Below are 14,557 nucleotides of genomic sequence, written 5' to 3' on the forward strand. Positions count from 1 at the left end.
AGAACTCTGTTTCAAGTGATACCCTTTTCAGACAAGGTTACGCACAGATTAAAATCATACTCAAGTATGAAAACACTGCAAAATCTGTGTTAGTAATCAGCTCACAAACTGAGTTGCCTAGATCCATGTGCAAGCTTTAATTTTTAAAGCAATTTCCTTACAGCTGTCTTTAAACTGTACACTTACATATTTTTATAACAGTTAACTTTAGGTGATTTTTGCTAGTAAAATGCAGAGGATATGAACAGGGGGCATTACGCCTTCCTTTTTAAGGGTAACAAACCCAAGTGTTAAGGAGATACTTGATGAAATATTTCAGATCCATGAGAAAATACAGTTAAGCAGCTATTTGCGTTTTATAATATGCCTTAGTATTGCACTCTTGGAAGAGACAGAGTTATGTCAGTAGTGAATCTAGTCTAATGGTCGAGGTAAAGTGAAGTGGTTAAAGGGCGAATAATAAATTCCTCTTGCTTTTGTTCTTAATATAGGTTATTAATAATGTATTTGTGAGGGGGGTTACTTGCTTTGTATCCTGACTTGTCTGATCAAATGACATTATTCTTACTTTTCCCCCAAATAGTTGATACTCTCCCACCCACATTAGGCTAGTTAGCTGAAATTATTAGTTTGTTCTTTAAAAGGCCTGGACGTATATATTTAGCTTCTTGTTTTAAGGTAAATATTTGAAGAGTCTTTCTTGCTCCAGAAATTTATAGCACAGAGCCATTTGGCACTGAAATGTCACAAAAACCATTTTTCAGTAACATTATTCTCAACCTTGGAAGACTGTTCAATGAAAACATTGAACATACTGATCTCTCTTGCTGTAATTGAATTTACAATTTGATTGAATTTGTTAGCCTCTTTACTAAGGAGGGTTGTGTTCTAAGAACAATTTCATGAGTACAGGTTGTCTAATTTTGTCATTTTTAGTACCTGTACTAACAACAATTTTTACAAGAGTAAGGCTTCTAAAGTACAGTAAATGACGGTATCCTGCACTGAGTATTGAAATGTTTCCTAAGTGTCCTTGATAGTGGATAAAGGCTCAAATATTTATGGAACTAACTCACTTTACCGAGGAATAAGGGGCAAACATGCAAGCAAATTACTCTCCTAAGGAGGAGTATTGTAGGCAGTCACTTCATGGTTCTGAGCTTGTGGCTGTGCATGTCTGCTAAGTCAAACTGCCAGCAGACAAGAAGATGCGAGAAAAGCTCCCTGCAAGATGAAAAGTCAGCGGCATCTGTATGGTCATGCAAAGGGTTTCAGGAAATGGCAGAATTCCTGCTCAGCTCCAGGCAAAGAATGAGTGACAAATCCCGAGATTCCACGAGTGTGAGCATGGCTTCCTTTCCGTGTCGTGTCAGATGTTGTTTCTATAACTTGAGCCCCTTATCCGTTTCCTTCATCTCGTGCGTTGGCAGCTTTTCACAGATAAGTGGGGTCTGGTCTGAAAATGGAGCTCCTAGTACCAGGGAGCTCATAGTAACTTGTCTAGGAAACAAGAGTGAAATGTACTAGTCTTACCATGGTAACAATAAATAACAGGGTAAAATAACACAATTTGTTAGTGGAACCCAAGTTGAACTATGTTCCTGAAAATCTTCTGTGCTGCAGGCTCTGCAAACACTGTTTGCAGTGAAAAAGGAAAACTAAGTAATGAATGGAGGGTACTTTGGATAAAGCCATGCAAGGCTAGAATGGTGGTAGCCATTCCGAAAGCTGAAATCCTGGTTAGTGCAGTGAAGTCCTCAAATTTTCCTGTTTATACACCTACAGATTTCTATTCCTGGTAAAGCCTGTTGTGTAGCTGTCAAGGAGTTATTCTCTCTAATTTGCTTTAAATGGGGAAAGAGGATCATCCAGTTATTAAAAATAGTTGAGTCAGAGAGTATGGATCAACTTTTGCTGACAACAGAGAAGACTATTTCTTACAAATGCAGTACTCTGATTTTTTTTTTTTTCACCTTTCTGCTAAATACAGCATTGATTGGGTCTGAAGGTTTGCTTTCTGTTTAGCTGCATATACTGAGATAAATCTCTCTGAGTCTCACAGATCTTAATCTGAAATGTGGTCAGATTGCACTTGTTGATGAGTGGGGATACTGTGATGAAGTCTCTAATAGACAAGCAGTACTTGTTGACTTCAAACCATATAATTTTCCATAGTTTGTGTAGCTTAATGTTAATTGTCTCCTGCTGTGTTGCAGCAGTTTCTAATAATGGGAAATAGGAGCTCTGCATTTGGAAGGCGGGGATTAGATTCCTGTCACTGCTGTGGATTCAAATAAGTCAGTTCAATTCTGTTTGTTGCCCAGTCAGTGGAGGAATTTGTCATCTCTGAGTGTTTGTGATTAGCATGAGTACCTGTTGCTACGAATCTCCCTCTAGCGTGCTGTATGCTACAAGGTGAAAATTTTGCAGTCATGCAGAATCAACTGTTTGATAATGCTGCTGTGAACTTTTGTCATACTAGAAAGTAGACTAGAACTTTTTCTTTTTAGAGAGAAGGAGTTGCTTTTAGGTTCAGTTTTTAATTTGAAACGATCTGATCAAAGTTGGTAGCGCCTGCAGTAAAGTAAAACCTTTTTTACATCAACTACTTTCAAGTTATTTATTCCCTTTGTGCCTATGGTGCAAAACTGAATGTGAAACTGTTATCAGGAACTGCTAAAAACAAGATTAAAAACAACCTGCAGTATTTTTGGAAGTGTCTCTAGGATTGCAGACATCTTAACATAAAATTTGGTTAAACTGGGAGGCTTGTTTAACAAGCCAAAAAATGAACTGACCTGCTGATAGACTTATTTTCTTTAAAACATTTTTTGTACAAGAACTTGATTCTAGCACTTTAGTTGACAGCATTTCAACTGCTTCTTTTAATGTAGTACTGAAGGAAAACAAGGTGTTTGGATCACTGAATGTTCTAATATTTTTGAATACTTTCCTAAGTATCCATCCCTTTCATATTAAATGAAATATTAAATTGAATGAGGTAATATACTCAGTTTTATAATAGCATTTGCCTTCATTAAAGGGTTGTGCGGCACCAAACTGAATGTTGGAAAATGCTAGCGATGCGATGTGGTGTAGAAATCTGTACTCTGGGTGTATGTGGTTTTCTGACTGTTGTGCATTCTAGATCCCACAGTTCTTGACCCATTTGTCCTTCACAAAGAAGTGTATTAAAATCATCCTGGATGTCAAGCCGTGTTTTAACTCCTGGTAGCTCCAGCTATGCTTTGTGCCAGGGTGCTGTTAAGTTCTTGATCTTCTTCCTTTTACTTAATTTTCCCCCTCTGCTGGTCTGCTGTTGTACTGCACTCCCCTCTGTCTATGGTACACCTGCCTTTTAGAGTTGGTATATCTGTTGTTTGCTTTCCAGCAGTTTTCCTCCTTGTCTTGGAAAGCAACGTTAATTTTAATAGTTGGAACCTACGTTCCAGTCGGTACCTCTGCAGAGATCATCCAGGCTCCAGGGAGGGATCTCTTCTGTAGTCTTCCGTCTAGTGGAGAGCTTGTTTTTCCAAAACTTCTCATACTTCTACGGTGGAGATGATTTTACTTGTTAGAAGACTGCCCGGACCGGACACTGAAATTCAAGCTCTCGAAAAATTATTTTTAAGAGCAGGAGCATCTCTGCTTAAAAGAGGATGGGAATATATTACTGTCTGGAAATAGTACAGCAGTATGTTGAGACAAGACATAAATAAAATATTATTTGAAATGGGCTGACTTTTTTCCTCAACTGATTAATCTTTGTCTTGTTCCACTGTCAGTTCCAGACTGTCATTTCTAAGAGAGGGGTTTTTAATGCCTTGAAAGAACAAATGTGCATGTACAGTACTATTGAGCTGCTCTTTTGACTTAATGACCAAGCTGCCAATTAGTATCGTACTGTCTGATCTCTACAAGCTGCCTTGTTTTGGTCCAAGCAGAGAAAAGAAACTGTAAACACAAAATATTTTTCATAGGGTTTTTTTTTTTTTTGCCTTCCTTAGTAAGACTATGTAACTTGAAGACTCAGAGAAACCTTTTAAGTTGTTCAGACTGAAAGCCTGTGTTTCCTTGCCAGCTCTTTGATTGTGGATGAGAAAATCCTTGCACTAAAAATACAGATTTCTCAAACTAACATGCACTTCTGCATATTTGATTCTTCTGAAGCCAAAAAATTTTTTTTTTCCAGATTTTCAGGTTATATAGGTCAATGTTAGAAGAAATTGAACACTCTTGTTTCTTCTGTGCCAATTCCATGTTGGATGAAAGTGGTCAGAATGTCATTGGCAGGCAGCGTGCTACAGAACTGAATCAAATTGTCATGTTCTTTCACCCTTCTGGTGTCTGTGTTAGTGAGTTTGTGAACTGCAGCAAAGCAACATTTTATCTTGTCAAGGTTCTACAAGCAGATGACTGAAACTGCATGAAGATCATACTGGTTCAATGAAAATATATTGGAGAAACATAGGAAACTTGTATCTGAAACAGTCGGTTTTCAGATTTTCATTTAATCTTCAGCAAAAATGAATGCATATGCTTTATTCATGAGCTTTAGTGACTCAGTGCATTACATAGGCTGTATAATATTTTATACTTTTTAATTTATGGGTGTAAGATACAGGGTTTGATTTTTAGCAATTAAAACAAGACCAAATCATGGAAAGGTAGATGCTTGGCTTCTCGGACAATGAAATACAGGTATATTTTTATTATCCAAAACAAAGGTGAATTGTAAAATTTAAGAGTAGGGGAAATATTAACATTTATAATTCAGCCAGCTGATCACTTTATTCTATAAAATTCTGTTCTTTATTGCTCCTGGATATTTGGCATTTCGAGAAACTCGCTCATTACTCAGGAGTGTTTGGAAAATTACTGTATGGATGAAAAAATTACTGTGTGGATGAAAAGCCTCATGCATGATAAACTGCTGTGACAAAGATTTAACTTTCATTTATATGCTTCATTACTTTGAATATTTTAATGGAAGACGTGAAGTTTAGTGGTAATTCCAGTGTTGCCATGTAATATCAGTGTTGAGTGATAATACATAGGCAGTGAATAATAAAGAAGCACGTATTACTTGAAAGGTACCATTATTAAAGCCATGACTTTTGACCTACAATTAACTTAATGTCACTGTCAGTGTACGTTGTAATTTGAACTAAAGTTTAATTTTGAAGCTTGTTTGAGGAAGGGTTGTGTGTTTTAGGGTATTGTCAGTGATTCTGGTTCCGTAGAGTAGCCTGTGCCACCATGACCAGGGTCTCTGGGAGTCAGTATTCAGGGTAGAGTTTTTTTGGTAGTAACACTGTAAGTGCTGGTAGAGATTGGGTCCAATGCCACTAGATTTTATGGATGGATATGACACAATCATTATCTTATTCTTGGTCCAGATAAGATGCGTGCTGACTGAACAGTGTTCTCTATTCTTGATCAGAGGCTTGCACAAAAGTAGGAAACCTCTCTGCTGGGAAGAAGTTCTAATACCTTTGGAACACAACTGGTTTGTTCTTACTCTTCCTAAAACATGTCCCGCAGCCTTTCCTACTGCAGTTCTCACTTCCTAATTTCATACAGTGCAAAGGCCCACAGTGACAGTAAGAGATTTGAGTCATCTGTAGCTTCCAGATTGCTCACTTGGAGGTTAAATAGTATTGAGGAAATTAGACTGAAACGGTATCTAAAAGGTCATTTAGGAATTCAGGAAGATAATACTGCATAGGTTCTTGTATTTGAAAGGGTTCAGGGCGTGTTGCTTCCTTTTTTTGCGACTAAAGACCAAGCCTTTTTGGATAAGAGCATAGATTCTTCAGTCTCAATGCCATATGAGATGTACACAGTAAGTTGCCTGGCTAGGCAGCATTACCAGTGTAGTGATTTTGTTTCTGGAGGTGTTGTCTGAGAGCTTCCAGGCATCTGAGGCTAAAGTGCTGAGGTCATTTGGCTTTGATGCAGCTAAACCAATGGGTTATGTTGTAGATGACTGCTTTTATTCCATAATCTTACTGGAATTTGCTACAGGGTGGTTGTTTTTTGCTTCAGCCTTATCAGTGCTCCATGTTGTCACTGGTTTTGACACCAAATAAAACTATAATAAGCTTCATCAGTAACGGCATAATCACAATTTTTTTATTTAGTCTTAGCCTAACCCTGATAAATGCTGTTGCATGCAATTTAGCCATAGTTACAGCATTACTGTTATAGAAGTGTCCTTTCTATTTCTGGGGAACAGAAGTGGGGGTGGCAGTGATAGATAACTGGAGGGAAAGTTGTGCTGGTGGCTGTAGAAACTTACTCAGGCCAAGCTGGTGTCCTTGTTGTCCAGACTGAGAGAGAAAGCTTTGATGGATATTAAAGGGAAACAACTATTGTGAATTGTTGCAGGGGGAGATTGAAGCAGTAATGGAGGGGGGGAAGTGGTCTGAGGCTGGGAGATAGATCTCCTGCTAGCTTGCCTTTTACTGTGCTCTAAGGCAGTGATAAGGAGAGCTCTTTTGTCATTGTGATCCAAAAGTGTTTCCTTAGGTATAGTTCTGGCCTTCCAATCATATGCTTATTTTTCTTCCACATTTGCTAACTGCAGTGTAGAATGGGGCGGTCCAGTTTTTCTTGGTACTGTAGTCATGTTTGTTTAGATACTGTCTTGGGCAAGGTTATATGATAGTTTAGGGAAACTTGCACATTTGAGCTATGATGCTAATGACTAAATGGGAGACTTCCTTTTCTCAAGTTCAGACAGCTTTCCAGAGAACAAGTGTATAACTGCTTCATTTTAAAAAAAAATACATAGTTACATAGTCCAAGATGGGATTTATAACTAAATAGAGCTAAAACTGATGCTATTTAAAACGCGACATTTAACGGGGGAAGCGTTGAGCCATGAATTCTGTTAAATAACAGTAACATACAACTGAAACAGAGCACACTACCCTTTCTCTGGTAACACGGCAGTGTGGTTTCACCTCAGCAGACTGATAGTACCCTATTATCTTCTCATTCTGTATGACAGTGGCATTTAGTCAGGCTCTTAAAATAACACTAGGGACATTGTTGATTTTCATAACTTTCTGACTCTTTCTGACAGTGCGAGGATCAAAACCAGGCAAAAATGTCCAGCTTCAAGAGAATGAAATTAGAGGACTGTGCTTGAAATCCAGAGAAATCTTTCTGAGTCAGCCTATTCTACTAGAACTTGAAGCTCCACTGAAAATATGTGGTGAGTTTTGCAATTTTGATTTGATGCTTGAAGGGAGGGCAGGGGGCTGTCAGGTAAATGCAGACCTTAAACAGAGAACAAATGCCAGCTGCTATTTTCAATTATTAACAGTGGAACTAATAAACGACTGTAGCAAAAGGGAAAATAAAACCCTGCTCGATGCTTAGGGTGGAGGAGTGGGGAGGAGGTAGCAAACATGGGAATTGGAGTGGGGACCAAAATAATCCAAACCCAAAAAGTAACTTGGCCCAGTTTTACCAGGTCTCTTGTGGAATGGATTCACATGAAGTTTTGGAAAGGAGTTTTGTATCAATGTAATAATGTTTGGCCTAGTCATCACTGAACGAGGGGAAGCAAAGGAGAGCTACAGTAGTTTCTTGTAGTTGCTATTGAGAGTTGAACAGTGGTTTGACAGTATTTTAAGATCCTGCTGGAAACTTAAATTTCTGTAGTGTTTCTTGGGATTACTTTCTAGTTTGGTTTCACCATACTTGTACAGAGTGGTGCTCATTTTGCACGCACGTACATACCTAGTTACACTAAAAGAAGGACAAATGTCAAAATAAAACCCTCAATAAATGCACTTTTAAAAGCTTCCAGCAAACAGTATTTTATGCTACTGTAACATTGAGAATCTACTTCAAATTGAAGTAGCATGTTCAATATTGATAACATTGGTAGTCTAAAACCATGATTTAGTGTTCTACTTGTCAGAAAGAAAACCCTGATTTAAACGAAAGGCAGAAATACCAATTTTGTTTTCGATGCAACTTCACTGCTAGAATTTGAATTACTGAGTGTTTCAAGAAAACACCAGAGAATGGTACAAAGGAAAGCAAATTCCCCAAGTGGTCAGTTGTCCATGAATATTACTAATGCTGTGTGGAAATACCAAGAATGAGGTAAAAGTTCCTGATCTCACAGCCACTAGTCAAGTAAAGGATTTAACTGGATGTCAGGTTTTCATGTGAACATCCAGCCAGTTTCTTGGAATCTTGATTTTGTTTTACACATGTGTGAATATTTTTAAGTAGCTACGTACTTCATCTTAGTGCAGTTAACCATTGCATTACATCGATGTCAAACTTCAGAATGTGATAATTTTATATACATTAAGGTAAACTTATTATTAGGTATGTTGTAGGTAGTATCTAACTGTAAGCTTTTTTTTCTGAAGTGTCATTAATTTGCTCTTTCTCTAGAACCAAAGAATGTAGCAAAGGGTCACTTACCAAATACTCTTTACAGGTGACATCCACGGACAGTACTATGACTTGCTTCGACTCTTTGAGTATGGAGGTTTTCCACCAGAAAGCAACTACCTGTTCCTTGGTGATTATGTTGACAGAGGAAAACAATCTTTAGAAACAATTTGTCTTCTACTGGCCTACAAAATTAAATATCCAGAGAATTTTTTCCTCCTCCGAGGGAACCATGAATGTGCCAGCATCAATAGAATTTATGGGTTTTATGATGAATGTAAGTAACACAGATGTGTGCATCTTTGACTTGGGAAATCAGGAGGTGCTAGTGTTGCAGTGGTAGATGATTCTTTCCTGACTTGCAGTTCCCTTTGCGCACTTGGCCTATTTTAGGAAGGGAAGTATGTCCTTTCCCTGATCCTCTTGGGAGTCCGATCCTCACCGTACAAAGCAGCATACAAGAGGGTAATTTTATTTATGGGCCGCTATGTTCCCTAACAGTTCTCACTGGTACATATTGTTAAAGTTCTTAAGGTCATCTAATGAGAGATGAAAGAATTTTACTTGACGTGCTTTACAAAAGTTCACCTCTGTTTCTTTCATCTGAGGGATGATGACGTATACTTGTGCTATAACTTCACTTGGAGAATGGGCTGGTCTTTGCTGCCGTTCTGTTACAGTGCGTGCAAGACCTGTAACTTTGTAATGTAAAAAAAAAAAAAATACTTTGCTCTCCTCTGGATGCAGTCCTGCTGTACTGTGTGCTCTTGCTTCAGCCAAAACCAGTATTCCCTCTCACAAATGGGACAAAGCATGTGTGAAGCCTTCAGTGTGATGCATGCTTTGATTGAGCACAAGATACTTGCTCTTTCAGTAGGTGGCTTCAGCTGCAGAAGTTGTTACTTGAACCAGTGCGTCAGCCTCTTAATGAAGAAACGTGCTTGTATTTGGCATCATGAGCACTCCCTTTGAACAAGCGCGATGTTGCTGTGCAGTTGATGTACCAGCTCTGTCGCTGCGGAGTGCATTAAGGTCTGTTGTGATGGAGACTATCTGTAGACCATACCCTAACAGAACAAGTAATTTTGCTGTGAAGTAGAAGTGTACATTCACGTTTCAAAGGATGTGACTTAATAAATCCAGATAATGTAGAGGAGACTAAACTGTTAAATTAATTGTGCACTGAAGTGTTCTCACAACTTGTGTTGTGAGACATACTTGACTTGTAGCTTACAAGATGTACTCTCCATGTCTTGTTCTCCTTTGATGAGGAAACAAAGATGTGTGGTATTTCGGAGTTGACTCCTCGGAGGTTAGTCACAGGCTTAATCATATATCACAAATATGTTCAGAGTTCCTGTCTGTTGGGAAGAGTCCCTTTGAAAGTAAAACTGTAGCGGTTTAATTTTTCAGTCTTGTTTCATTGCATAGAGAGACTTTATGTGGTAAAGTGCTAGCAGAAGTTTGAAGAAAATCTGCTTTCCAAGAATTGCTGTCTTCCCCTGAAGAAAACAGCAAATGGCAAGATTTTTTGAAATGGATCAAATTCTCCAAGGGATAATTTTCCAAAGCAAAGTTGGGACTGGAGAGTCTGGCTGCCAACAGTGGAATGTCACTCTGTTGAACCGACTAATGCTATCCTCGGAGCTGCTTCAGAGCGCTCTGCCACACCGAAAGAGACCTTTGCAACTTTCTTATAAGTAATAAAATATGTTAGTGGGTATCAGAGAAGATAAATTGTGTATAGACTTTAATGGTGACTTTCTGCAAGTTTTGATAAACTTAAGGCAGCCATGTTAGGTTCATTGTAGTTGTGTTAGAAAAGCATACTGACTGTTTTTTGTTCAAAATGTCTTCTAGGTAAGAGAAGATACAATATTAAGCTGTGGAAAACCTTCACAGACTGTTTTAACTGTTTACCAATTGCAGCTATTGTGGATGAGAAAATATTCTGCTGTCATGGGGGTAAGTAACAGTTCCTCAGTTGGTATCAATCATGGCAATTTCATGTGTCGCTGAAGCTTCAAAACTTTAGGGATTTTCCTCTGCCTTGGCTCATCTGTGAGGCGTAGGGTTGAGCTTCATTAGTGCCAGTTTTGTGAATCATTGAGCTGGTAGTTTTGTAACTTCATACGCAATGATCTGCTTTTCCTTTTATACCAGAAGGCATCTTTAATAGCCTCTCCTTTTGAGTAAAGAATCCTTGTAGGGTTTTTTTCCAGACTTAGGTGACTAGGAGTTTGATGTGCATTCTGAAAACATACAGAGAATCATGGAATGGTTTGGATTGGAAGGCACCTTTAAAGATAGCTTAGTAGAATCCCCCCTGCCATGAGTAGGGACATCTCTCCCTAGGTTGCTCAAAGCCGTGTCCAGCCTGATGGGTGGAGTTTCATTTGTAGAAATGGGTTCTGTTATGCTGTGTGCTACCTGCTTCATGCAACTTTTCAAAGTAATAAAATACTGCACCTTAAATGTTTTATCACTTGCAAGTAATTACAGTTACCCAGGGAGACATGTCAGTGATATGAGGTCTGTTTGATACTGTATTTCATCTTACTAGGCCTGATGGTTAAAATAAACATACCCTGTGATTTCTAGTATTAGTGCCTCTCTTACTTAGCAGCTCTTTTAACAGACACTTGCAAAAATATTACAGTGAGATTACTGTAATCCTGTAAAATGTGGAAATGGCTTTACTTACCTTGCTTCCAGTAAATCTTCCAGAAAGTGACTTGTCTTCTGTTATAAAAGCTTTAAAACAAACGTTGGGTTAAAAAAATGTCAGTTAACATTGCCATTGAACTATGTAAAATTGCAATGGTGCATCAGTTTGAATGCAAATTATTTTTGTCTTGAATTAATACCTCAGTCTTGCAGAGCAAAGTTGGAACTGTGAACTGCATGTGTCTTAACTCTGAACAGGTTTGTCACCAGACCTTCAGTCAATGGAGCAGATAAGGCGAATTATGCGCCCCACTGATGTACCAGATCAAGGTCTACTTTGTGATTTGTTGTGGTCTGACCCCGACAAGGACGTCTTAGGATGGGGTGAAAATGACAGAGGAGTGTCCTTCACATTTGGTGCTGAAGTGGTTGCTAAGTTTCTCCATAAACATGATTTGGATCTCATATGTAGAGCTCATCAGGTATTCTAATTTTGTACATTGAACCATAGAATAGTTCAGGTTCAGAGGGACCTGAGGTGATCATCTGGTCCAACCTTACACACGTGTGCTCAACACAGGACAAACCAGCGTCAGCCCAAGTTGCTGAGGATCTTGTCCAGCAAAATTTTAAATATCTGCAAGGATTGAGATTCCACTGTCTCTGAACAACTTGTCCCAATGTTTAACAACCCTTGTAATGAACATTTTTTTCTTAATACATGCGAACTGTGGCTCTGATTCCTGAACAAGATTGTTTTGGGCCTATCAGAGTCCTGTTTTTCTCATTACTAATAAACTTTGTTGCTGAATGGGATCCTGCAATGGTCGTCTTGTTTTGGTGTAAAAGTTCGGAACTCATGCTTCTTAGATGTAACTGGTTTTTCAGCTGCTGGCTCTGTTAAAGCTGCTTTGCACCTTGGCGGGAAGAAAGTTGTCCAGTCTAATATTTCTGCTTTTCTCTCTAAAGGTTGTTGAAGATGGATATGAGTTCTTTGCAAAAAGGCAGTTGGTAACTCTCTTTTCTGCCCCAAATTACTGTGGAGAATTTGATAATGCGGGTGCCATGATGAGTGTGGATGAAACTCTAATGTGCTCTTTTCAGGTATAGTATGGGAAGATTTTTACCTCCTAATCAGTGTAGTCACACTTTAAATTTGAATGTTTGCTGTTTTGAATTGATACTTCACTGTTACAAAACCCTAATGGTTGTTTCAAATAGATCTTTACAGATACCACAGGCAGACAGGGCTGTGTCTGCACTCATGTCTTCAAAAATGTGATAAGCCCTTACCAGTGTCAGTAGATGAATTGTTCTGCCCTGGAATTAAATAATCCAAGAAAAGCTATCTGCTGTCAGCCTGCTTCCACTGGCAGGGGCTCTCAGATAGCTGCCCTAAGCCCTGTCCTAGCTCCGAGTGGGAAGCGCATTCATTGCTTGGCACATTTATGACTTCTCCAGATGACCTGTATAATGCCTCTACTAGTGAATTAATTGTTTCACTGTGGGAAAGCTAAAACTTTCTGCTAAACGACTGAACTATCTTTTCAGATTTTGAAACCTGCAGAGAAAAAGAAACCCAATTCCAGCAGACCTGTAACGCCTCCCAGGGGTATGATCACAAAACAAGCAAAGAAATAGTCACTTTGGCGCTGCCTTGTTGGGACTTGTATTATAGAATATAACCTCCATTTTTAAAACTGTAATGTGTTACTGTTCAGCTTGCTCAAAATAGATAACGTGTTTGTGGTTTTCCTTTTGATTTGATGAATGGCATTTGCTGGTTGTAACAGCAAATGAAAGACTTTCCTCCCTCCCAGGAAAAGAGTTTTAAACTTTCCTTTTGTTGGTGTTACAGCTGTACACTCCACAGCATCCTATCCTGTCGTTATGGGTAATTGTACAACTGACTTCCTGAATCTGTACAATGAGTAGTGTAAATGCTTGATTTCTTCTTTAGGATCTAAAGAGGGCACTAGTGTGCTGTGAGAGTAGAAGTTTGTTACTGTCAGGAATTACATACTGTTTATACAAACCACTGTGAACTTTTTTTACGTTAAATTTTGTTTTAAAGGGATTGCTTTTCTTTTAATGTCTTGTCATGTACACGTTAGTTTTATTGCTGTCAACATTAGAGATAACCTTCCACCTTGCCAGCATCACTGGTATGATGTATATTTAATACAGACACACACCCCTCTCCGTATACTTCAAATGACAATTAAAGCCATTATTTTAAGTGTTTGTGTCTCTTTCCTGAAGCCAAAGTTCGCTTAGAAAACTGTTCGTACACGACCCACCACACTGAGTTGGCAGGACTTCCCATTCACGCCTTCCTCTTGGAGATAAAAGGAAGTCCTGGCTTGAAATAGTACGTAGAAATGCTGTGCTGTTTAGTCTGTTCACGGCAAAAGTAAACACATTTTTGTACAGTTTCCGTATGTTCGATCAAGTCAACCGTTGTACAGTGGCACCAGTCCTGCGGCAGCCAGCGTCAGAAAGCTGGAAGTTACAGCCGTGCTGCTGGATCTGCCTGAGTGGTTCTGTGCATTTTAACCTAAAGACTTTGTTCTACAAAGCAGCTTGATGAGCCAGCCAGAGGTGTTGATCTTGATCACCGGTTTATATAAATCTCTCACAGAATCTTGTTTTTTAAAAACTGTTGATCTTTTTTGAACAGATAACAGTGTACAATAACATGTAGTGAAAATCACTTATTAAATGAGGAAATTGTTAAATCTTCTCAGTGTCAGTTTATCACAAAATACACTGCTGCTGTCAGAGGACCTGACTTAGAAATAAATTGTTCTGAAAAACCACAAATTCTTGGTATGGATTTCTCTAAGCTACAGGTATGTTTTTTAAACAGGAGCACTGGATTTAGAACTGCTTCTGGAGCTTCCCAGGCTTGGGAGGACACGCTCGTCTCTGCTCCTGTTTATCGTTTGGTGTTTTCAGTGGGGTTTGCCTTGAATAAAAGTACTGCTTTTTGGGACTGCAGTCTAAGGGTCGTAGCTGAGGACAAGACCCATTTCCTCTAGTTCTTAGCTAAAGAACTAAATTCTTGACAAAGAAGCAAAATCGATTAAACTTGGCAGCAGCTGGCTGTGCCGTTAGCAAGGCTTGGTGTACACCAGCTAGGGCAGGTTGCCCTGAAGGTGACGGATAAGGAATCTGCTCTCCTGCCCTTGACAGGAATGCGGCGGTGGTCTGTATTCCTTCATCTGCTGCCTCCTCCCTGTGACTTGTGGAAAATACAGCAAGATTTTTAGAAGCCCAGTGAGGTGGCTTGTTCGGTATCACCAGCCTGTCCTAAACGGCTGCGGCGATGAGCTGCTGGTGCTTGGTGGAATCTGCGTGTGAGGAAGGAGTCTCTGTCGCGGAAATGCCCAGCTCTGAGAGCACCGGTGCTGTCCTGACGTTCCGCTTAGCGGAGGAGATTCCCTTCACTTCTGGAGCGAGCTGA

At 39.2% G+C, this 14,557-nt stretch overlaps 1 protein-coding gene across 1 annotated transcript; it reads left to right on the plus strand.

Moving 5' to 3' along the window:
- Window positions 1–4,139: 4,139 nt before the first annotated feature.
- Window positions 4,140–13,595, plus strand: LOC104615600 (serine/threonine-protein phosphatase PP1-gamma catalytic subunit-like). Its single transcript, XM_010285251.1, is given in 8 exon segments — window positions 4,140–4,178; window positions 4,181–4,355; window positions 7,091–7,222; window positions 8,471–8,701; window positions 10,285–10,389; window positions 11,350–11,573; window positions 12,061–12,195; window positions 12,643–13,595. Coding segments are annotated over 8 exon segments (1,131 nt in total). The 3' UTR covers window positions 12,733–13,595.
- The last annotated feature ends 962 nt before the right edge of the window (window positions 13,596–14,557 follow it).

The sequence above is a fragment of the Phaethon lepturus genome, unplaced genomic scaffold, assembly GCF_000687285.1.
Source record: "Phaethon lepturus isolate BGI_N335 unplaced genomic scaffold, ASM68728v1 scaffold57874, whole genome shotgun sequence".
NCBI lineage: Eukaryota > Metazoa > Chordata > Aves > Phaethontiformes > Phaethontidae > Phaethon > Phaethon lepturus.